Source organism: Oryctolagus cuniculus, chromosome 9 (assembly GCF_964237555.1).
Source record: "Oryctolagus cuniculus chromosome 9, mOryCun1.1, whole genome shotgun sequence".
Taxonomy (NCBI): Eukaryota; Metazoa; Chordata; class Mammalia; order Lagomorpha; family Leporidae; genus Oryctolagus; species Oryctolagus cuniculus.
The window spans coordinates 133,457,534-133,483,068 of NC_091440.1; the positions used below are offsets into that span (position 1 = coordinate 133,457,534).

Genomic DNA, 25,535 nt, shown 5'->3' on the forward strand with positions numbered 1-25,535 from the left:
AGATGGAAGACCTCTCTCTGTCTCTACCTCTCTATGTAACTCTTTCAAATAAATAAATATTAAAAAAAATATGCCAAACTGAGAAACTGTTGCAACCCAACATTTCAGAGCCTATTTTTTAAAAAAGATTTATTTATTTATTTGAAATGCAGAGTTACAGAGGCAGAGACAGAGAGAGCGAGAGGTCTTCCATCCACTAGTCCACTCCCCAAATGGCCATGAGAGCTGGAGCTGGGCCAGTCAGAAGCCAGAGCCTGGAGCTTCCCCAGGTCTCCCACGTGAGTGCAAGGGCCCAAGGACTTTGGGCCATCTTCAAATGCCTTCCCAGGCCACTGCAGAGAGCTGGACTGGAAGAGGAGCAGCCAGGACACCAACCAGCATCCAAATGGGATGCTAGCACTGCAGGCGGGGCTTTACCCACCACACCACAGCCCCAACCCATTTCAGAGTTTTTATTTTTTTTTTTATTTATTTTTTTGACAGGCAGAGTTAGAGCGAGAAACAAAGAGAAAGGTCTTCCTTTTCTATTGGTTCACCCCTCAAGTGGCTGCTATGGCCGGTGCGCTGTGCTGATCCGAAGCCAGGAGCCAGGTGCTTCTTCCTGGTCTCCCATGTGGGTGCAGGGCCCAAGCACTTGGGCCATCCTCCACTGCACTCCCTGGCCACAGCAGAGAGCTAGACTGGAAGAGGGGCAACCGGGACAGAATCTGGCACCCCTCAGAGTCTTTTTAAATCAAAGTTCATCCCTGTCCTGTAAAGTGTGCTCTTTGCCACAACTAGAGTTTGGGCTCCCTGGGGCTGTGCCAGTAAAGACGTGGGTGTGGCCAGCCTAGCTGTGTTCTCCCCAACCCCCTGCGCGGAGCCCACAGCTCCCTGATGGAGCTGAGCAGCCAGTTCCTGCTTTGGGAGGGATTTTCCCAGCATGAAGCCACCGCGAGGGCTCTGCTCCCTTCATTGAAGAACAGTCAGGGGTGGGCACTGCTGCAGGCAGGGCCAGAGTCTTCCTCTTAGGACAGAGACGTCTTTCAGCCTCTGTGCATCTGCCGTCACCCTGGGCCATGAGGGGCCACACTCGCGGGCTGAGGGTGGCAACGGGCAGAATGCAGGCTCCCGAGGACCGCGCTCGGCTGCTGGCCAGCTGGCTAGGCAGCCCCCTCCATCTGAACTGCTGGTCAACAAGCATCCAAGTCTGGACTCTAAACCGCCAAAATAATTCAGACATACCATGTAAGGAAACTAAACATTTATTGAGTACATGTTTACTTAGTAATAACACAATTTCTCAAAAAAAAATACAAAAAAATAAAAGGAACGGAACTCTTCCAAACACAAGGAAGCAGTTTGCATTGTTCTCGGATTAGACTTGAATCTGACAGCTCACTCTCCCCCGTGGTAACTGCTGCCACTGGAGGAGGCTGTTCACATTCTGAAACGGAACAGTGAGAAGCAGTCTAAGCGCAGGGGTGGCTACACACAGCGCACTCCCTGCTTTGCCTGAGCTTGGAACGCGGCCGCTCCCAACAGCAGCCAGACTTCAGCACAGGCACAGACCACCACCTCCTTCCCAGATGTGCTGTGTGGCATGGGTCAAATGCCCAGGTGCGGCTTCCACACACGTGTGACAGTGCAGATGGCACATATGCTCTCTTGCACCTCTGAATGGAAGCATGTTCTACTGCAATACCACAAGCACTGGGTTTTCTCTCACAACAACAACAAAAAGCATATTCCAGTATTTCCTGAAAAATTTTATAGCAAGGTTGAAAAGAGCCCTTGTCCACCACTGCCAGAACCGACTTGTCCAGGTGGAGTGCACACGGTGGCGTCTCTCCTCGACTTCACAAGGAGCTGCTGAGAGAGCTGTGAGTGTCCACACCACAGTGTCATCTCGGCGGTTCCCGGGGGTGACTTCAAACCGCCCCATCACAGCCCTTCTCGGCGGTACTGTTTTACTAATGACAGATATTTTCGTTTCTGTTTTTTCCATCTTTTCAAAGGCTCCCTTTTGTTTGAAAACTGAATTTACAGAAAATGCTAAGGAAGCCATCTCGTTAGACACCAGGTAGGGAGGCAGTGAGGACAATCACTTTCCATTTAACAGTAAGACTGATGCTGACTTACAGGCAATGCCAAACCGCTCAGTGTAAGGCGTTATTCTGTTCTTCTCACGGACTGCTAGAAATCGGAGTAATATCGTAATTCACTTTTTAAAATTCTTAAACTACTTTTTAGACTTCTGTCTTAACTTTACATCACTTAGCTTTTAAAATCTAATTTCATTTTCAATGAACTAAGGAACAACAAACATTTCAGAAAAGTTTAGCCAGACTTTAACAGGGAAAAAAGTTGCTTTGGTGATATGTAAAAGGATGACTGTTAGGGTATAAATCAATTAAACTACTTTTTATTAAATATCAAAATGCAATAAGGCAATTATTAAGTCAACTGAAAAAATTGCATTTAATAACTGTATAACTGGCCCGACATCTGAGATATTATACTCCTACTTTTCTTCTCTACTTAAAAGAATCAAAACATTAAAAAAAAAAAAAAAAACTGGTCAGGGAGGGTGCTTTTCCTGCGGCGGTTAACTGCCCACATTCCGCATCAGAGCGCCTCCATGATTCTCGGCTCCAGCTCCCGACTCCAGCTTCTTACTAATGCAGACCCTGGGAGGCAGCAGTGATGGCTCAAGTCACTGGGCTCCGGCCACCCACCTGGGAGACCTGTGTTCCCGGCTGCTGGCTCTGCCTACGCCGGGCTGTTCCAGGTGTACGGGGAGCCAACCAGCAAACGGGAGCTCTCCTTCTCTTTCTGTGCCTCTCACAACTCTTTCTTGAATCCTTAAAAAACACAGATCAAGGGACTAAGATCTCAAAGAGGTTTAACCAATACTGGGGTACTAGTTAATGTGTATCTGCCATCTCCTGTTCTCTTGAATCTTCTCAAACTGCAACCGGAAGTGCCCCTAGAGGGAGTGAACAGACGTGACTTCCAGCTTAAGCTCCAGTCAAGGCTGGGCAGTGACCACCCTGCCCCAACCTGGCTTCGAATCAGTACTCCCTGGGAAAACCACAACAGAGGCTTTAGCCTTCTGCCCCAGCTAGGCAGTGAGCCATCACCCAGCACCTGGCATGGCCACAGGGCAAGGTGAAGGAGGATACCTGTGTTGCCACAAACTGGGATCCAGTATAGACAGAATGCCGAATCCTTAGCACTAAGTGATCGGTGAGTAAAGTGACCAGGAAACAACTCTGGTTTATAAAGATAGATAAAGCCGGGCCTACTTCTCTCTCTCAGGGCAGCCAGCACCTCTGCCCTCCTGCAGGGCCCAGGCGAGCGGCCACTGACTCGGTCCCGGCTGCAGCTCCCAGGTGAGCAGCCCACCCGCCTCCTCCCCTGCTTCTCGGTCTCCGCCCTCGGTCCATTCTTCCTCTTCCCTCACCTCTCACCAGACTCTCACTCAATTCCTTTCCTTTCCTTTCCTTCCTCTCCCCATTTCTCACTTCCTCTGCTTTCTTCTCTGACTACTCACGTGCATCACCCTTTTTCCTCTCTAACTTTCTCCTTCCTTACATAATACAAGCAAAATTCCCCTACCAGAGACCGTTCAGCCCCAGGACATGGGACCACCTGCACAGGGCGGGCCCGCAGGGGTGATGCTGCTGCAGCCTCACCAGGGGGTATTCTGGAGCCCACAAAAGGTATGGGACGTCAGAGCCAAGCACGCACTCTAACAAGGCTTCATCGCATGAAACTCCTGGTCCCATTTACCTACAAACTGCTTTGTGAGAAAAAGCCGGGCAGAACACTTTCCACTGCACCCCGAGCCTCTGCCTCTGATGACACCTGTAGGGCATTCCGCCTGCGTAAAGGTCCAAGGCGCAGACAGTCCCAGGCACAGGGTCCAGATCTCCTTCCCACCTGGTTTTCCCTTCCTCGCACCAGGGACACAGGCTTGAGCAGGAGCAGAGAGCCAGTACCAGCATGCAATCACTCTGGAGCCAAAGGAACTCGGTGACCTTACGCATTTGCACTACTCTTTATAAAAAAAAAAAAAAATGCATTTTCTTCAAACGTGAACCAAAGTATTTTCTAAAGGTTTTCCAAGTTCTTCTGGAGTGGTCACTTGCTACAAATGAAGGCTGACCACCCAGGAGACTCCTTCAGCTTTGGTAACACTGGGCCAGACACCTGTGAGGTCAGCGTTGTTGATACACACAGACTCCAAGCACAGAGCACACAACTCACACAGACTGCATAGATAACACAGCGCTTTAGGGAAGACTACACACATTCTCCAACTTGTCCATCTATCATTTAACCTCACTGAGAACAGCATTTCCTGAGAACACTCAAGGGAAAAGTTACCTTGTCCAGAGATAAACTCCGAGAATTCATTTCAACCTTGTCACAGGAGTTCCAGGACACCCACGAGTCAGGTAAGAAGAGTCCTGGTGGATGTGTGTCACTCCAACTCCGTTCATGACGAAAGCTCAGGCAGGCTGGGGCCTAAAGAGCAGGTGGCCCACAGCACCAGCACAGTCTGCAGTCCCACCCCGAGGGATGAAGCTGAGACCACACCCTACATAACCCCATCCAGTCAGGCCCTCTGCTCACTGAGAAAGTGAACTCTTGAGGAATTTACTAAAGAAAATTGGTATCTTGCTAAAAGCCCCAAGTGTTTCCTCTAATACAGTATCTCAAAACCACATTACCAACCACCAGCCGTGCCATGAGTTGGGACACAAATTCCAACCTTCAAGCTGGCAAGGTCATCTCCAGTCGTCTCTAACTAGGGAACGTCAGGATCACCTGAGACGTCTGCTGACAAAGAACCTTCATGTGACTTAGTTTTGTACCCCAACAAACCCAAACCAAAAGACGGCAAATTTAAGACAATGGGGAAAATGTGCTTAAGGAACAGATCTCAGATGTTGTTGTTGGCCACGATGTCGCTGCTCAGTGGGGACCAACAGAACGTCTGGGACTTTCTTTAATATGCTTCAGCAACGAAAGGGGGGTGGGGTGAAAGAAACAGGAAGGTGCTGCTAAGCTCTGAGCTGGGCTGTGGAGTACCACTGCACACGCTCCCACTTGCTCATCATTTTCAAAATCTCATCGTTAACATTTACTTGTGGATTCCACCCAGGACCCAGCACCCCAGGACCACCGCTGGGTGCTGCTCATGAACCTGAATGAACCCCCTCACCCCCACCCCAGAGGCCTCCCAGCCAGGCAGGCCGTGATACCCCTGGGGCCCCAGGATACACCCTCCCAATCGCTCAACTCCGGGTTCTCCTGTTCTACTCAGCGAGCTCATGTCAACCTGTCTCACGGGTTCTGTTACCACAGCATTCTACAGCTCAGGCACACAAAGTCCACCTGTTTAAGGTGTCCACCTGCCCTAGGGTGTTGGACTACGGGGGAACGACTCCCACTGTGCCCTCCTCCCTCCACCTGTCCCTCACGGGCTGTGGGACGCCACCGCTCTGCAGCCCACGTCGCCACAGAGGGCTGCGTGTGCAGGATTTCCATGCGGCACTGCCTTCACGGGCTTCCCTCTACCTGAGAGCCAGGTGGCACCTGGTGAGATGAGATGCGCGCCCTCAGAGGCGCTGGTCCCCGAGAGCGCCAAGCGACGTGGCGTTCTTACGTTCAAGGCTTTGAAACATCAGCTGGTACAAAGTCAAGGCCTGTGAGCCACCCTGCTCTTTGTACAGTCAGATGTAACAGTCTTCTTACTCCGGATCCCCTCACAACCTCCCCAGAGGAAGGCTCCATCCGCCAGCTTCTCCAGAAACACCTTGAAAAGCCATTTTGAGGTAGAAGCAAAGTGTAACTAGACCGCTCCTTCCTACTTCACGGTCTCTCAAATTTCTCCTCACAGGAAGTGCGCGGCTTACGCATTTTGGTCCGCTGAAGTTTCCACCATCTTAATATCCTACTAAGGTTTTCTCTTTACTGTCAGCATAATATATTTTGCTTCCAGAATGCCCAGTAAAGCTGAAAGTTTTCATTCAAAGTGACTAAAAAAAAAAATACTTCCCTAATATCTACTTAACAATCTTCGATCTGAGTTTTGGCAAGACAGTTGAACAGGGACAAGACGCAAACACCCCACTTCTCTCTCTCTCTCTCTCTCTCTCTCTGTCACACACACACACACACACACACAACCCCAAAGTGCTCACGGTTCCTCCCTTCGGATACAGCTCGGGGTTTAACGTGCAGGTACGGAGACTGAACAAACACGATTGTCACCACATCTGAGGGCAGAGATGAAATGCGTAAAGGCACACGGAGATTGTCGACGGGGGACGCCGTTCACATCACATTTCTCGAGGAGAGCAGGGCCTTCCTGCTCCTGTAAACAGGCCCCGTGGGGGACGGCTGCGGGAGCCCGGGGAGGCCGGCCGTGGTGTGCAGCTGCGGGAGCCCGGGAGGCCGGCCGTGGTGTGCAGCTGCGGGAGCCGGGGAGGCCGGCCGTGGTGTGCAGCTGCAGGAGCCCGGGGTGTGCAGCTGCAGGAGCCGGGGAGGCCGGCCGTGGTGCTCAGGCTGCGGGAGCCCGGGAGGCCGGCCGTGGTGCGCGGCTGCGGGAGCCCGGAAGGGCGGCCGTGGTGTGCGGCTGCGGGAGCCCGGGAGGGCAGCCGGGGTGTGCAGCTGCGGGAGCCCGCGGAGGGCGGCCGTGGTGCGCGGCTGCGGGAGCCCGGGAGGCCGGCCGTGGTGTGCGGCTGCGGGAGCCCGGGAGGGCAGCCGGGGTGTGCGGCTGCGGGAGCCCGGGAGGCCGGCCGTGGTGCGCGGCTGCGGGAGCCCGGGAGGCCGGCCGTGGTGCGCGGCTGCAGGAGCCCGCGGAGGGCGGCCGGCAGTGGTGCGCAGGCTCCCAGGGCAGGAGCGCCTCCTCAGCGCCGAGACGACGGACGGACGGACGGACGGATGGACGGACAGACGGACGGACGGACGGAGGACGGCGGTGACCTCACAGCGAGCCCGAGGGCGCGGCTCAGCCCGTTTCACAGTTGCGGGAGTGGGCGCGGGCTCCGGCCCAGGCACGTGGCGCACGGCGGCCGAGTCACGTGGCTCGCGGCGCCCTGGCCACGCGCTCGCGGACGCTGCGGGCCAGCTGCTTGATGAAGAGGCCGTAGCTGCGGCCGCAGTACGTGTGCGCCGTCCCGCGCAGCGCCAGCTCCAGCGGCGGCAGCAGCGCGCGCACGCTGTCGTCCTCGAAGGAGCACTGCGGAGAGAAGCAGAGGCTGAGGGGGTGTCGCGAGTGACCCCTCGGCCCCGCAGGCCAAGGGACCCGGACACGCGGCTGCGCTCCGGACGGGGGCTCCGCCTCGCGTGGCGGGAACGCGACCCGGCCACCCCGGCACAGAGGCCACTCTGCCCCGCGCTGCGGGCCACCGGCTCCAGAGTGCATTTCGGGTCCGCGTCCTTTATCCACGCGAACACGCGAACACCCTGAGGAAGAGCGGCCCCCCACGCGGAGTGACAGCTCAGGCTCCCACGCTGACTTCCCGAGCAGAGCTCGCCCCGTGCGCCCGGCCCGCCCCAGACCTCGCTGCGCCCCTGGCCGCCCCCTCCTCCCGCAGCACCCAGCCACGCAGGGCCGCGCGGAGCTTCGGGCTGCCAGGCGAGGGCAGGGAGCAGAGCGGAGGCTCTCCGGGCCGCAGGCACGCGGCGTGGGGCACCTCCCAAGCACAGAACCTGGGAGAGGGGCAGTGCGCCCCAGCACACCCTGGGTTCTGGCCGCATCCGCCCGGGCCTGCCCGCAGAGCCAGGGGTGGGTCCACCCGGGCTAGCAGGGACACCAAGCGGCACGGGGACTCGGACGCACAGCAAGCACTGCACAGACCCCAGAACGTTCTCCCCTGTGAACCCGCAGTGTTCACACTTAGCATTTCTGTTCACGCAAAAGCTAACGTTTAACAAACGCGTGGCCTGTAACGGCCGAAGATCCGGCCCACGCAGCCGGGTCCAGATCCCGCCCGGCCCTGACCCTGACCCTGACCCGCCACAATGTCCGCCGAGGTCTCGGCTCCGTGAGAGCCGCTCGCTGCAGCTCGCACAGGCAACCCCCGGCGGGATGCGCTTCTTGAAAACACTGCGCTTCTCACTGAATTATAGATAAGGAAAGAGAGAAACACAACGCAAGAGCACCATAAGAGACTGATTAACTTCATTACGTTGAAAAATGGGCAGAAAGAAGCTGTAGTTAACACAGGCCCAAAACAATCATTAATTCAGTATTTGAAGTCATTTTAAAAATAACATTTCAAAAAGAAATCAAAGGTAATCAACTTAAAACTATTACCTGAGTTTTTAAAGGTATATTTTTATAAACCAAAGAAAAGATCATATAAAATTAGCGAGGCTTAATTCTCTAATATATTTTTTAGATGTTCAAGGGAAACAAAGGAATTACATTTTTATAGGAATGCATTTCTTTCCTATCCTGCAAAATCCTGGGACCCCAAAAGCACTTTTCTTCATTTTTATCACCTTCTGACAACACACAGTAAAGCATTAATAAAATACGGTATTAATTTCTGAAGGCATACAAGGCCTGCTACATTAAAACCAACATCAACACTAAATTTTGTAATTCTTCAGTGAGTACAGTCATATCATGATAAACTGATTATTTAGGAACCGTATCTGTCAAGTTTATTGGATGAGAAACTTAGCAAGTAGTACACAGAAACAGAAGCCCACATGTGGCTGTCAACACCTCGCCTAAGCCAGGACAACGGGCACCTGCCACAGGATCCCCTTGCCACAAGGCGGCCGCGTACCCACCACATTCCCGCTGCTGCCAGCCTTCTGCCATCCCTCCTGCAGACCGTCTTGCACCACGCCAGCCCCTCCACGACCCCGCCTGGGCCTCTTCCTCAGTGGCCCCAGCTGGGACTGCCCGCCCCCAGCCCCCTGTGGATTTCGGCTCTTCCGGGAGGTCCACCCCAGCCCTGCAAAGCAAGGCTGCAGCACCGTCTCAGCTCTCACCTGTGCCTCAGTGGTCACAGCTCAGTGCCTTTATTCTCACTGGGGTCAACCTGGCAGAGACCAGAGGTCTCAGGAACCAGCACCAGCAAACGAGAAGCTGGCAAACGGGGCTCATGACCACAGGAGAGCGCTGAGCCCTCTGCCTTCTCCCCAGGGAGAAGGCTGCAGCTCATTAAGTCCCAGCAGGAATCCCAACCTCCTCTGGATCTGTTCCAGCCCTGGTCCCTGACAGTCCACCGTAATTACCGGAAAAGGGACTCAGAACGAGACAGCAGACATCTGGGCAAGGAGCAAACTCATTTTCTCCCAAGCTCATAAAAAAGCAAACGCTTGATAAAGAAAACCCCACTTACAAAAGCAGTAAGAAAATAAAACGTGGAGGCATACACGTTCAGGCCCGCTGGGAAACTACGTAGGGAGGGAACCGTAAAGCATTCCTGGAAGACAAGCGGGAAGACAGCCCCTGTGCTCGGGCAGGGGCCTCAGCTACCATGAAACACCCTAATTCATGAAGGCCAGAGGTTTGCCGAGCTCACAGCTCTGGAAGGCCAAGGGCCTGGCACCCCACCCATAGCTCCTGGAGGGAAGTAGAAAGAACGAGCACCCATGTGCTCAGGACAGGCACCAGGCCTGCTCAGTGACAGCCACCCCTGGAATAAGGGAGCCACTCTCCCGGAAACCACGTTAATCCCTCCTTTGGGGGCTGCTTACAAGTCCCACACGACCTAAGACTACCACATCAGCCAAGAAATCTCAACTTGAGTTTTGGTGGAGACAAACCATGTTTGAGCCCTCACCACCAAAAAAAAAGCCAGCAGTCACTGGGTCACCCCACTCCCTGACAGACTCAAGCAAGACACTCCTGGGGACACAAAGGCCCAGTGGCCAGGCAGTAGGAACAGCATGCACGGTGCACAGATAGACAGGAATGTCCAGAGATGCCAAGTGGACTCCCAGAGCACGGCCAAGTCAGAGCTCAGGCCTTTCAGTTCAAGGCTGATTCTGAAACGAACAGTGTGGAGACAAGAGGCCAACCATCTGGAGGAGAGCAAATGACACCACGCCTCACTCAACACAGGAGACTGCAAATTCCCAAGGAACTGACACGGATCTGGTTTTAGAAAGTGAAAGGGGTATGGCTAAATCCCCTTGTAACTGGTTCTACAGCCTGAGCACAGAAGGACTCCCAACTGCGACTTTAAAATAAAGGCTGCTAACTTTAAACATAAAAAAGTTTCAACAAAATCTGCGCAGTATAAAATGCCACAAAGTTAAATTGGGAGAAAAAATTACAATATGTATCACAGATAAAAAATGAAAACATCCTCAATATATAAAGAACTTTTAATAGATAAAGGGGGGTGGGCAGAAGACCCTCCAGTATCTGCTATACAGTACCATAAACATCTAAAGCCAGCCAGTGATGTACCCGAAACAGGCACACTCCATGGTGCATAAATTACGTCTCAACAGAATTTTTGTAGGACCTAAAGAACAGATGACAGACTTAAAAGAAAATTCAAGGGTTGGCACTGTGGTGCAGCAGGTTAATACCGCTGCCTGCGGCACCTGAATCCCACATGGATGCCAGTTCAAGTCCCCACTGCTCCACTTCCAATACAGCTCCCTAATAATGTACCTGGAAAGGCCACAGAAAATGGTCCAAGTTCTTGGGCCTTGCATTCACACGGGAGATGTGGATGAAGCTCCTGGCTTTGGCCTGGCCAAGCCCTGGCCACTGTGGCCATATGGGGAGTAAACCAGCAAATCGAAGATATCTCTCTCTCTCCCCCTTACAAGTAAATAAATAGATATTTAAAAAAAAAAAATGAAGAAGAAGAAGAAAACTGCAACACACAGCCATACACTGTGGCTGGTCTTCCAGACAGACAGCAAGCACAGAGCAGGGAATGAGACAGTCGGCACCATGGGGGGCAGGAGGCAAGGGACAGGAAGGGGCCACAGATTCTGGGTAACCTTTATCTGGTTTGGACTTCTCCATGGTTATTAATACTGCACCAAAAATAATTATATCAACAAGGATGATGGAAAAAAAAAAACTAAAAAGAAAGAAAACTGAAGCAAATGGACCCGACTGTATGTCAACTGAATAAAATAACCTCCCAGAAGGGGTGGGGGAATGGAGCCATGGAACTACTGAACAAAGCACTGGGTGGTCCCTAACCTGGGGGCACAGGGCAGGAGCGGGACTGGGAAGAAGGCCTGAACGCCTCTGAGCCGGGTGTTCTGGGGAGGACGGGAGTGAAGCTGGTGGTGTGAAGCTGGTGGTGTGAACACGGCGTTTCTGGAATTATTTTAAATGCACTGCAGGACAAAGCCACTGAGGCAATAAACGTTGATGTTGGGATTCAGGGTGTTGAACTGCAGAAGAAAGGTAAAATACTGCAGGGAAAGAGGCAAGGCAGAGCTCAGAGGGTGCGCCCGTGAGTGTGTGCGTACGTGCACGTGTGTGTGTTCCAGTTCCCAAGCTTTGCTGCCAACAGGGTTAGAAGCAAATCACTCTGTAAAGTACCTGCCCACGCCTGACATCCAGAGCCCACTGAGGGAACAAGGACCCAAGACTGATGGCTAGTCTCCGAGCAAGGGCAAGGACAGTGTAAGACAAACAGAATACTCTGTTGGGACAAAAAGGGGTACTAAAAAAAAAAAAAAAGGAAAGAGGGGGACCTGGCCAGAGGGGCTCCCAGAGGTCCTATCTGGAGCAAGCTCCCCATGAGCGCAAGTAGGAGGGGATGTGCACTGGAAATCACTGGGGGAATGAGCACCAGAGAGCTCCCCCGATCATATCCTCAACACACAGGCGAAAACTGAAGGCTGCTCCTTAGAGAACTGTGGGGAACAATCCGGACTAGACTGAGTTACTGGAATTAAGACTTATTCTATGCATCTGCTCTCCCACAATATGGCGTTGGGAGAGAAGTAAACAGCTTCCGCACAGCTGCCTCCAGTTCAACTGATAAACTGTAGGACTTGCTCCTGATTGGAGGAGAGCAGCGTACTCGGCGTGTGGGCAGCCGAGTTAGGATTGGCGGAGGAGGACTATAAAGGAGGAGAGAGACGGCATGCACCAGGAACATCTATGGGGAACATCTAAGGGAACCCGTGCAGCCCCCGAGAAAGCCGGCCGGCGGTGTGCCGCTCCCCTGCGGAAGTGGGGAATGCGGCCAGGGGGAACTGCCCTTCCACGGAGGTGGAAGGGATAGTAGCCAACCCGGGAAGAACCAGCAGCAAACCCGGGGAGGGCCGAGCAGACGAAAGAACAGCGCAGGGTCCTGTGTTGCTCCTCCACGAAGAGGGGGAGCGACATAATGGTGCCGTGACTCGGATAGGAAACCTAGGGCGGATAGGAAACCTGACTCGGATAGGAAACCTAGCTCGGATAGGAAACTTAGGACGGATATGAAACTTAGGAGGGAAGAAACGGGAAGAACTGGGAAATTACCGGAGAGATAGACTCGAAACAGCCTAGGGAAAAACCGGACGAAAAAGGAGCCGGAAGAAGCTATTGAAAGCCTAGGCATAGACTCGGATACGGACTACGGGGGGAAGCTGGGAGAAATCTCTAAGGTCGAAAGCGAAAGTGAAAGCTAGAACAAACAGACTCGGATGCGGACTGTGGGGAGAGGCCAGGAGAAATGAGGGAGGAGTATTGTTGGAGGAAAGCTTGGGGAAACATACCGGGTAGAGAAAAATGTTAGGGAAATTGAAGCCGCGGGGGGCAGGCCGAGGCGGAGACGAAAGCCACTTTGGGGTTCTCAAGTTAGCCCGGGAATAGGGGGCGAAAAGTTGAAACCAGAAGCTGAGACGTAAGCCAGATTGGGATCCGTCTGATTAGCCCGGGGAGCAAAGGACGGGAAGCCAAATCGTGGGGCGGAGACGTACGCTGGGTTGAATTCGCCAGGCTAGCCCGGGGAACTTGGATTGAATGCTAGTGGTGGAGACGCAAGCTACGCTGTGTTACTCGCGGAAGCCGCCGCGTGCAGAGAGAGCACGGGGCGTGAATAGATAGGGAACGCTGGCGTAGGCCGTGGTTCAGACGCGAAAGGGTTAAGCGTGGAGACCGCGGAGCGCGCGAAGCCGAGCCGCGCAAAGCCAGGAAGCTGCGCAGATGAGAGAGGCGCGCGGGCTGGAGCGGCGCAGAGCCGGGAACCCGCCGGCGGGGCGAGGTGCCGGGAAGCCGCGGGGATAAGAGAAATAGAAATTTAGAAGCAAAGTGAGAGAAATAGGAATACTGGAAGATAGAAGTAAAATGGGAGAAATAGGAATGCCCGGAGATAGAGAAATAGAGAAATAAAAAGGCCTCCCTACAACACTGCAATGTGAGAGCTTGGATTCGGTCTGCCTAATCAAGTGAGGCGATGAGCACCTGCGGGCAGCTAGCAGCTTATGCGCCGCAGGTCACCGAAGACAGGCACGAATTAACATCAGTAAAGCTTCCCCACAATGCAACAATTAGGAGGCTTGGATTCGGTCTGCCTGATTTAAGGCGGTAAGCGCCAGAAGCAGCTCGACCAGAGTATGAGCTGCAGGTCACCGAAGATAGGCACAAACCAACACTAATAAGTCTCCCCCACAATACGGCAATGAGAAGGCTTGGATTCGGTTTGCCTGATAGAGCTTGTAAGCCCCTGCAGGCTCGACCAGAGCATGCGCTGCAGGGCACCGAATACAGGCATGCATCAGCGCCTAAAAACCTCCTCACAACATGGCGAAGAGAGGACCCGGATTCGGTTTTCCTGATTGATAGGACTTGTAAGAGCCTGTGGCAACTCTAGCAAGTAGAGCAGAGTGTGTGCCGCAGGACACCGAAGACAGGCGCGTATCAACGCCAAAAATAAAAAGAAAGGGGGATCTGTGGGGAACAATCCGGACTAGACTGAGTTACTGGAATTAAGACTTATTCTATGCATCTGCTCTCCCACAATATGGCGTTGGGAGAGAAGTAAACAGCTTCCGCACAGCTGCCTCCAGTTCAACTGATAAACTGTAGGACTTGCTCCTGATTGGAGGAGAGCAGCGTACTCGGCGTGTGGGCAGCCGAGTTAGGATTGGCGGAGGAGGACTATAAAGGAGGAGAGAGACGGCATGCACCAGGAACATCTATGGGGAACATCTAAGGGAACCCGTGCAGCCCCCGAGAAAGCCGGCCGGCGGTGTGCCGCTCCCCTGCGGAAGTGGGGAATGCGGCCAGGGGGAACTGCCCTTCCACGGAGGTGGAAGGGATAGTAGCCAACCCGGGAAGAACCAGCAGCAAACCCGGGGAGGGCCGAGCAGACGAAAGAACAGCGCAGGGTCCTGTGTTGCTCCTCCACGAAGAGGGGGAGCGACAGAGAACGAGGGCCGTGTCCTCTGTGGTCCGGCAACCATCAGTGTGTGATGACCACGGTGGAGACTGGTTTGGGCAAGAATCAAACAAGGGTGCCAAATACTGCCAGGCAATTCTGACGAGAAACGAGTAATCGCATGACTCCGAAGACTGTACCCACAGAAGGTTACAAGAGGAAAAATGAACACCACTTTGGTCAAAGTAAGAGGCAGAGGCAAAGGTGACCAAGATGCCCATAGGGCATCACGTGACGTATGACAGGGTAGGGGTAGGGGTGCACCCCGGTGTGACCCCAAGGAGACACCAGCCACGCCAAAACCAACCGCAATCTGGTCCAGGAAGGCACAGGGTCTCTGTTCTCCAAAAACATCAGTGTCAGAAAAAGACAGACAGATCAGGTCCAAAAGAGAAGAAGCACACGGACGACAGCCGAGTGCCACGGGGATTCTGCTGTGCACCCATGCTGTGGATTAACCAGAGAACGTCCGCTCTGGGTCAGACGCAGGGCAGTTCAGAGCTTGAGGGACGCAGCTCACGGGCAAAGGGCCTGCAAAACCGGCGACAGAGTGACCAGCACAACGCTCGTGGGGCACACGCCTGAGGAAGGGGCCCAGGGGCCCAGCGACACACCGCGCACTGCTCTCGCAACCCCACCGTGCTTGCGAGGAACCAGCCCCGCTTACGTTTCTCAGGGCTTCGTACACCGCTCTGAACGCCGGCTGCTTGTCGTCATGGTAAACGCCCCTGTTCCCGTGAAGCACGGAGATGCCTTCCTCCTCAGCCTCCCGGCAGTTGCTTCCATAGATGCAGTGATCTGGGCGGTAATTCCACTGGCACGGGAAAACAAAGAGGCTTTCTACAAAAGACAAGACCAGACAGTGACGCAAAGGCCCCAGATTCCAGAGAATTAACACCCTGCACCGTTCTTACTCTAAAAATACAGCTCTTGCCCCAGCCGCTGAGGCCGTCGGGAGACTGAATCAGCAGGTAAAAAGTCTCTCTCACGCTCTATGAAACTGCCTTTCAAATAAGTAAAATCCATCTGTGGAGCAGTGGTTAAGCCACAGCTGGGGCACCAGCACCCATATCAGAGTGCCTATTCAAATCCTGGCTGCAACTCATGCAATCCAGAGTCCCACTAGGATAGGGAGCAGAGAGACCCAACTGCTCGGGTGCCTGCCATTCACGTGGCATATCCAGATGGAGTTTCCGGCTCCTGGTTTCCACTGTACCAGCCCTGCCTGCTGTAGCCATTTGGAGAGTGAACTAGTGGATGAGAGTCTCTGTCTTTTCCCCTCTCTCTCTCTCTTTGACCCTGCCTTTCAAATACATAGACAAATCTTATTTATTTATTTTATTTATTTATTTCAAAGTCAGAGTTACACAGAGAGGAGAGACAGAGAGAAAGAGAGAGGGGTCTTCCATCTGATGGTTCACTCCCTAGTTGGCCGCAATGGCTGGAGCTGTGCCGATCTGAAGCCAGCGGCCAGGAGCTTCTTCTGCGTCTCCCACACGAGTGCAGGGGCCCAAGGACTTGGGGCATCTTCTACTGCTTTCCCGGGCCATAGCAGAGAGCTGCATAGGAAGTGGAGCAGCTGGGACTCAAACTGGTACCCATATGGGATGCCAGCACTTCAGGCCAGGGCGTTAACCTGCTATGCCACAGTGCCGGCTCCTATTTATTTATTTATTTGAAAGGCAGAGTTACAGTGAGGGAGAAGCTAGGATAGGGACCGGAGAGACTATCTTCTATCCAAACGGTTGCTGCAAAGGAGCCAGGTGTTTCTTCCAGGTGGGTAAAGGGGCCCAAGCACTTGGGTCATCTTCCACTGCTTTCCCAAGTGCATTAGCATGGAGCTGGATAAGAAGTGGAGCAGCCAGGCCTCCAACTGGCACTCATATGGGATGCTGGCACTGCAGGTAGAGGTTTTACCTGCTACGCCACAGCACCGGCCCCAATAAAAAAATCTTTAATAAAATAAAGGTCTTCCAGGAGAAGACCTAAATTGGTGAACAGTATGTTTGATATTTGATTCTTTTAACTAAACTAGTATTTCAGAAAAGTTTTATCCTGCCTTAAACTTAAATACTGCCAACTATTAATACTCACATTAGCCAAAATCAAATAAACTAATTTCTCCCTTTTTTAAAGTAATTTTTGTGATTTTTTTTAACAAATACAAAAAATAAAAATGCAAATGCTTACCTGGATTATGAAAAAACATGATATTCAACAGGTCCTGATCGCCCCATGTGATGTTCAGTTTGTATTTTTTAAGCAATGGCACAAGGATATCTCCCCATCGAAGTCGTGCAGTTGTCATATCATTCTGCCGATAAAAACACCAAAAAGATTCTCGAGCTTTCAGGTTGAAGACGCTTGCAGGACCACCCTTGCCCGTCCTTCCCTGAGCAGCCACTACAAAGCCCACAGAGAAATGCAGACTCCCTCTGTAACAGGGCTCGAGCCGGTGCCCATACGGGATGCTGACACTGCCGGCCAGGGCTTTAACCCACTGTACCGCAGTGCTGGCCCCTACTCTAATTTTTACACCTGCTATTTCTTTCACTTGTCTAACACGGGGGCTTGTTATTCCTCCATGCTGAAAGCTACTAACACAATATCATTCAGCAGTTATGGCAACAGTTACCTCCGTCCTGATTTTAAATGAAAAGCTTCCACTGTTCTCCCTCATTAAACACAGAACTGCTGTCTGAACTGAGACAAATGCACTAAATTATCAGCCATCAATTTATATTTTGTCTTTTCCACAATCAGAAACACCGAACCTCAGCCAGTGCCTTTTGGCCTGGAGGTGGTCACACAGGCTGAGCGTCTCCTTCCCCAAAGGTCTGGGACCAGACACATTGCAAGTAAGGGTTTCCTCGATTTGGGGGTCTTTGCATGGATCACCCAACTGAGCGTCCCTAATTCAGAATCCAGAATTCAATCTGAAACTCTGAGTGCCATTCAAAACTGGATTTAAAAGCCAGCTCATCCTGCAGCTCGCTGTTTAAAAACGCAAAGCCGAAAGCCCTGGAAACAAGCAATAGGGCTGAGAGGGGCTTCGCGGCACTGGAGCTGGGTGGGACCCGAGTCTCCTGCAGCACCCAGAGCACTGCACGTGCTCTCCGGGGAGTGGCTCCGGGCGCTTCAGCGGGTCAATTTCACGTGTCCGCAGTGGGACAGAGGGCGGAAGTTAAGAGACAGGGACCTTCTACAGCAGTTCACAAATCACTTTATGCCTGGTCGTCTATTCATGTTCTACTTTACGCAAGCATGGGCTCAGGACATACAGGAAATTTAAAAAGACACTCACTGTTCCTCATAAAGTTGGACAAGCACTCTTGTAAGCTCTCCTGCAGTGTTTATAATGAGCATGATAAGGGACAAGCCAAGTGTCCCATGAGTGGGTACAAAATTCACAGTGTTCCTTGACCCCAGAAGCCGGGGACCCAGCAGCTCCCACGGGTGAGTTACCCACTCTAAAGCCCTACCCTTCCAGTACCACATTCATGGCTTTCTCCCTCATCTCACAAAGGTCCTTCTCACCCACATCTTCCCTCATCCAAGGGATCGCTCTGAAGTGCTTCCAGCAGTTCACTCGTGGCCCAGCTCCTAAAGCACTCACGAGACTGTCCTTGGCTGCCCATTATCTGCTGAAGGGCTACTTCATGGCAGGCATCGTGAGCACGCTCTCAGCACAGTACTGCACAGAATACACACGTGCCCTCCGCAGACAGGCGCAGGAACAGGCAGAAACGCTGACACAGTGACAGCCTGCAGGACACGAGACAGGCAGAGGAACAGGCAGAAACGCTGACACAGTGACAGCCTGCAGGACACGAGACAGGCAGAGGAACAGGCAGAAACGCTGACACAGTGACAGCCTGCAGGACACGAGACGGGCAGAGGAACAGGCAGAAACGCTGACACAGTGACAGCCTGCAGGACACGAGACGGGCAGAGGAACAGGCAGAAACGCTGACACAGTGACAGCGGCAGGACACGAGATGGGCAGAGAAACAGGCAGAAACACTAACATAGTGACAGTGGCAGGACACGAGACGGGCAGAGGAACAGGCAGAAACACTAACATAGTGACAGCTTGCAGGACATGAGACGGGCAGAGGAACAGGCAGAAACGCTGACACAGTGACAGCCTGCAGGACACGAGACGGGCAGAGGAACAGGCAGAAACGCTGACACAGTGACAGCGGCAGGACACGAGACGGGCAGAGGAACAGGCAGAAACGCTGACACAGTGACAGCGGCAGGACACGAGACGGGCAGAGAAACAGGCAGAAACGCTGACACAGTGACAGCCTGCAGGACATGAGACGGGCAGAGGAACAGGCAGAAACGCTGACACAGTGACAGCCTGCAGGACATGAGACGGGCAGAGGAACAGGCAGAAACGCTGACACAGTGACAGCCTGCAGGACATGAGACGGGCAGAGGAACAGGCAGAAACGCTGACACAGTGACAGCCTGCAGGACACGAGACGGGCAGAGGAACAGGCAGAAATGCTGACACAGTGACAGCCTGCAGGACATGAGACGGGTACAAAACAGGTAGAACGCTCACACATTGACAGCCGGCAGGACACAAGACAAGCACAGGAAGCCATCATAGACACCCACACAGTGACAGTCACAGGAGACAGGCACAAACATTCACACAGTGACAGCCGGCAGCACATGAGATGGGAACAGGAAATCAGCACAAATGCTCACACAGCGACAGTCACAGCACAGGCGACGGGCACGAATGCTCGCACAGTGACAGCAGGGCACGAGATGGGCACAGAAAACCTACAAGGAAGAATTTCCATGACTGCCTAATACACATTCTTTGAAAAAGATTAAGAAATACTTTAGTGATTTTTAAATTTTTATGTATTTGAAAGGCAGTGAGACAGGTGACCACAATAAACATAGAAAAATCTTCCATCTGCAAGTTCATATCCCAAAGCCGAGAGCTAGGAACTCAATCTGGGTCTCCCATGTGGGTGGCAGAAACCCTGACACTTGAGCCACTACCTCTCGTTTCCCAGGTGTGCAGTAGCTGGAAGCCAGACCAGAAGCAGAGCCAGGAGCAAGAGCCAGAGCCCAAGCACTCCACTAGGGGGTGCAGGTGTCCCAACAGGCATCTTAACCACCAAATGTCAACCCTATGTTAACCTGTTAATAAATGTAACCACAGTACAGCAGGTTGGAACTGAACAGCCATGAACAGTGCGAAACAAGCAGCACACACAGTAAAGCAAATTCAGAACACGGTGGCCTTTCTCCTACATGGGAAATCTTGGGGGCTTCTCTGGTGGTAAAAACCAGTGGGCAAAAAAGAACCACCGGGCAGCAAAGAGGGATCCACTGGAAGCAGCTGGGAGAGTGATTACAAGTAACTCGGCTTCACAGCTAAAGATCTAAAGTTCTGATCTTCCCCCAGAAGCTGCTGAATTGGCAGAAAAACCAAGGCAATGACTGCTATGGATACGGACAGGAAAACAGTCAAAACAAAGATTCACGAGAAAATAAACTAAAAACCAGGATGTGTTTCAACATCATCCCAGCAATTGTATCTGAGAATGGGGAGAACAGGACGCTGCTGGTCCCCGGGGACCAGAACAGGGCTGGGGGTGCGGAGCCAGCGTGCGGCCAGCCCACACAGCACTCTTTCCCTCGAGTCATGCATGCATGCCAAGGAAGGTGGCTGGAAAATTCAGACTTGCCAGCTGGCTTAGGACACGCCACAGACAGAACAGGGGAGGGGAGGGATGCCTGAAATATCCAAGAGCGGTATTACTTGAGCAGGACGGAAGTAAAAAAGGAATAATGGATTTGAACTACATGACTACACTGTAAATTTCAAAAAACAGAAAACACCAAAGGGTGTTGTACCGAATGACGCCTACAGTTCTGTGCAGCACGAAACAGCTGATTCTCAGATGATAATCCTACAGCACCACCTCCTGGTGTAAGATCACTGTGCAGAGTTCAACGGCCAGAAGTAATCATCAAATGTTGATCAGACAGTAAAACTCAAGGCCTTACGAACTCAAAATACAGGCCCAGCAATGTAGCGTGATGGGTAAAGCTGCTGCCTGCAACACTGGCATCCCACGTGGGCGCCACTTCGTGTCCCGGCTGCTCCACTTCCAATCCAGCTCTCCGCTAGCAGCCTTGGAAAAGGAGTGGAAGACGGCTGGTGTGCCTGTGGCCCTGCCACCCACATGGAAGACCCAAATGCAGCTCCCGGCTCCTGGCTTCAGCCTGGCTCAGTCCTGGCTGCTGGGGCTGCTTGGGGAGCGAACCAGCAGTTGGAAGATCTCTCTCTCTCTCTCTCTGTGTCTCTTCCTCTAACACTGCCTTTCAAATAAATGAATGAATCCTTAAAAAAAAATATTCAAAATAGAATACTAGAGCCACCACGGTACCACAGCAGGTCAGGCAGTTGCTTATGATGCTGGCATTCCGTATCAGGCACCAGTTCAAGTCCTGGCTGCTCTGCTTCCTATGCAGCCCCAAAAGGCAGCAGAAGATGGCTTGGCCCCTGCCAACCACTTGGGAGACTGGGGTGGAGTTACGGCTCCTGGCATCAGCCTGGCCAAGCCCAAGTCGTTGCAGCCACTTAGGGAGTGAACCAGTGGACAGAAGATCTCTTTCTCTCTCTGCCTTCCAAATAAATAAAATAAAAACCAATATTATTGAATATTACTGAAGAATAAAATAAAATACCAAAGTGGGTCAGTGTTAAGAGATTCTCTGTTAAGCAAGAGCAGAGACACAGCACAGTCTCACTCATGCATCCAATTGTGGAGACAACACTGACATGCTATCACGATTCTGGAAGGGTTCAGCGAACATCAGGCACACATCACAAGTTTACCAGGGGGTACCAACAGTCAGACCCACACAGGTGAAACGCTGGCACGCCATGGCGACAGCCACAGCAGGAGGCTGCCCATTCCAAAGGAGGAGGACACAGCTCCAGGTGACCACAGTTAAGCCGTGCATGTGGGAAGCAGATCAGTAACGAGACACTGTCCACCAGAAGCCCAAAGGAAAACACGTGACAACACAGACACACACACACACATACTCAGGTCATACAGACCCAACAGCCCCTCACACATACACATGTCCTAACCAGTCAGAGATGACAACGGACAGTCCACAGCCCTGAGGGCAAAGCCCCCGTGCCCAGTGCTCAGCCACTGTGTTCTCCTCATTCAGCTGCTTCTGCGTGCCAGCACCTGGGCTAAGCAGCTTACCTTTTTTACTAAGATTTACTTTATTTTATTTATTTGGAAGGTAAAATCGCTCAGAGACAGAGAGAGATCTCCCATCTATGGGTTCATCCCCCAAATGCCAGGAACAGCAGGGGCTGGGACAACACAGAGCCAGGAGCCAGCGACTCCATCCTGGTCTCCCCTGTCCCAGGCACTTGAGCCCTCCCCTGCGCTTCCCAGGTACACGTCAGCAGGAAGCTGCGTGTGAAACACAGGAGCAGGGGCTCACCCCAGGCACCCTGTACCCCAGCACCTGCTCCCACGCTAAACTCTTTAAAAGGATTTCTTTGAAAACAACCGAGCTAAGTCTGTTGACCGTTGCTGTATTTCAGGGGAACAACCTGGTACCAGCAAACCAACTTGCAGTAGTCAAGTGGCATGCAGGTGGCAAAGCTGCACAATTTAGCAAGTGACCACAGGATTCAGACTGCACCATCGGAGGACCTCAACAGTCCTGACTCTTCCACTGACCCCAGAGCGCCAGGTGAGAAACATGCAGGGATCCCGGCTTTACGCCAACTTCCAACAGCGCCAGGACTGCCAGCATTTAGCACGTGAGCAGCTGCTCCCAATCATGGAACCCTGACACCCTGCCGTCATCCCTGCCACTCCACAGTGAAGACCAAAGCCCAGAGATGTCTCAGCAGTGGTCCCTGAGCGGGCGCGGTGTGGGGTCCCCCCAGCCCAACAGGCTGCACAGCCTGCCATGGGCCCCGGGACTGTGTGGCCCTGGGCTGGACCGCACCACTCTGCTGCCACAGATTCCAGGTCAGCACCCGGGGGGACCGGCCCCATTCACAGCCAGGGGGACTGGTACTCCACCCACTCGGTGCCGCCCGGCCTGACCCAGTGGGATGCTCCTCAACCGGAACACTGGACTCCACTTCCCCACGGGCTTCTAGACAAAAAGAACTCCGAGAGCTCAGTACAGTTTTCAAATAACAGAAAACTGAACTGGAAAACAAACCACTTAGAGGGGCAGGAAAAATGGCCAACACACACCTGCATCAGTCCCCACATCCGACACACACCTGCTCACCTCCCACACTCACCTGCGTCACTGCTCACCTCCCACACACAGCTGTGTCAGTGCTCACCTCCCTCACACACCTGTGTCAGTGCTCACCTCCCTCACACACCTGTGTCAGCACCCACCTCCTTCACACACCTGTGTCAGTGCCACCTCCCACACACACCTGTGTCAGCACCCACCTCCCTCACACACCTGTCAGTGCCTCCTCCCACACACACCTGTGTCAGTGCTCACCTCCCACACATACCTGTGTCAGCACCCACTGTCGCTCCCCCTCTTCGCGGAGGAACGACACTAAACCCTGCCTAGGCTTCCCATCCGAGTCACGGCACCATTATGTCGCTCCCCCTCTTCGTGGAGGAACGACACAGGACCCTGCGCTGTTCTTTTGCCTGCTCAGCCCTCCCCGGGTTTGCTGCTGGTTCTTCCCGGGTTGGCTACCATCCCTTCCACCTCCGTGGAAGGGCGGTTCCCCCTGCCACTTTCCCCACTTCCGCGGGGGAGCGGCACACCGCCGGCCGGCTCTCTCGGGGACTGCTCAGGTGTTCCTTCAGATAGATGTTCCTGGTGCATGTTGTCTCTCTCCTCCTTTATAGTCCTCTTCCACCAATCCCAACTCTGCTACCCACAGGCCAAGCATGCTGCTCTCCTCCAATCAGGAGCAGGTCCTGCTGTTTATTGGTTGAACTGGAGGCAGCTGCGTAGAAGCTGTTACTCCCTTCTCAGCGCCATATTGTGGGAGAGCAGATGCATAGAATAAGTCTTAATTCAAGTAACAGTCTAGTTTGAGTTGCTCCCCACAGATCCCCCTTTCTTTTTATTTTTGGCGTTGATACGTGCCTGTCTTCGGTGCCCCACGGCGCACACTCTGCTCTGCTTGCTGGAGTTGCCCACAGGTGCTTACAAGCCCTACCAATCAGGCAAACCGAATCCGGGTCCTCTCTTCGCCATGTTGTGAGGAGGTTCTTAGGCGCTGATGCGTGCCTGTGTTCAGTGCCCTGCAGCGCATGCTCTGCTCTGCTAGAACTGCCTGCAGGTGCTTACAAGACCTACCAATCAGGCAAACCGAATCCAAGCCCTCTCATTGCCGTCTTGTGGGGAGACTTATTGGTGTTGATAACGTGCCTGTCTTCGGTGACCTGCGGCGCATAAGCTGCTAGCCGCCCGCAGGTGCTCACCACCTCCCTAATCAGGCAGACCGAATCCAAGCTCTCTCATTGCCATGTTGAGGGGAGGCCTTATTTTTCTCTATTTCTCTACCTCCGGGCATTCCTATTTCTCCTATTTTACTTCTATCTGCCAGCATTCCTATTTCTCTCATTTTACTTCTAAACTTCTGTTTCTCTTATCCCCGCGGCTTCCCGGCGCCCGCCCCGAGGCTGCTTCTCGGCGCCTCGCCCCACAGTGGCTTCCCGGCTCCGCGCGCTCCGCGGTCTCCGCGCCCTTTGCGCCCGCACCACTGCCTTAGCGCTAGCCCAGCGTTCCCTATCTACTTGCGCCCCACACGCTCTCTGCGCGCGGCGGCTTCCGCGAGTCACACAGCCTAGCTCACGTTTCCACCACCGGTATTCAATCTAAGTTCCCCGGGCTAACCTGGCGAATTCAACCTAGCCTACGTTTCTGCCTTACGGTTTGGCTTCCCGTCTTTTGCTCCCCGGGCTAATCTGACGGACTCCAACCTGGCCCATGTCTCCACCTCTGGTTCCAGATTTTCGCCCCTTGTTCCCCGGGCTGACTCGACGAATCCCAACATAGCTTACGTCTCCGCCTCAGCCTGCCCCCGCAGCTTCATTTTCCCTAACATTTTTCTCTACCCGGTATGTTTCCTAACTTTTCTTCCAACAATATTCCCCTCTCATTTTTCCTTGCTTCTCCCCACAGTCCGTATCCAAGTCTAAGTTTCTTCTAGCTTTCACTTTCGCTTTTGACCTTAGAGATTTCTCCCAGCTTCCCCCCGTAGTCCGTATCCGAGTCTATGCCTAGGCTTTCGATAGCTTCTTCCAGCACCTTTTCCGTCCGGCTTTTCCCTAGGCTCTTTGCTAGTCTCTCTCTCCAGTATTTTCCTACTTCTTCCTACTTCTTCCCTCCTAGGTTTCCTATCCGAGTTACGGCACCATTATGTCACTCCCCCTCTTCATGGAGGAACGACACAGGACCCTGCGCTGTTCTTTTGCCTGCTCGGCCCTCCCCGGGTTTGCTGCTGGTTCTTCCCGGGTTGGCTACCATCCCTTCCACCTCCGTGGAAGGGCGGTTCCCCCTGCCACTTTCCCCACTTCCGCGGGGGAGTGGCACACCGCCGGCCGGCTCTCTCGGGGGCTGCTCAGGTGTTCCTTCAGATAGATGTTCCTGGTGCATGTTGTCTCTCTCCTCCTTTATAGTCCTCTTCCACCAATCCCAACTCTGCTACCCACACGCCGAGTACGCTGCTCTCCTCCAATCAGGAGCAGGTCCTGCTGTTTATTGGTTGAACTGGAGGCAGCTGTGTAGAAGCTGTTTCCTCCTCTCCCAGTGCCATATTGTGGGAGAGCAGATGCATAGAATAAGTCTTAATTCCAGTAACAGTCTAGTCTGAGTTGCTCCCCACAACCCACCTCCCTCAAACACCTGTGTCAGTGCTCACCTCCCACAACCCTGTGTCAGTGCCACCTCCCACAACCCTGTGTCAGCACCCACCTCCCACACACCTGTGTCAGCGCTCACCTCCCACACACACCTGTCAGTGCCTCCTCCCACACACACCTGTGTCAGCGCTCATCTCCCACACACACCTGTGTCAGCGCTCACCTCCCACACAATCTATGTCAGCGCTCACCTCCCACACACACCTGTGTCAGTGCCACTTCCCACACACACCTG

General features: G+C 53.2%; 1 protein-coding gene across 2 annotated transcripts in view; it reads right to left on the minus strand.

Moving 5' to 3' along the window:
- Nucleotides 1-6,286: 6,286 nt before the first annotated feature.
- GXYLT1 (glucoside xylosyltransferase 1) overlaps nt 6,287-25,535 on the minus strand; it is a 45,053-nt gene continuing 25,804 nt past the window's right edge. Inside the window, exons 6-8 of one of the 2 annotated variants that reach the window (XM_051850958.2) lie at nt 16,557-16,680; nt 15,034-15,206; nt 6,287-7,234 (exon numbers count right to left, since the gene is read on the minus strand). In XM_051850958.2, coding sequence (XP_051706918.1) covers nt 7,073-7,234; nt 15,034-15,206; nt 16,557-16,680 — 459 coding nt within the window. In that variant the 3' untranslated portion in view covers nt 6,287-7,072. The remainder of the gene's footprint in view (nt 7,235-15,033; nt 15,207-16,556; nt 16,681-25,535) is intronic. The other variant, XM_051850959.2, reaches the window with a different exon arrangement.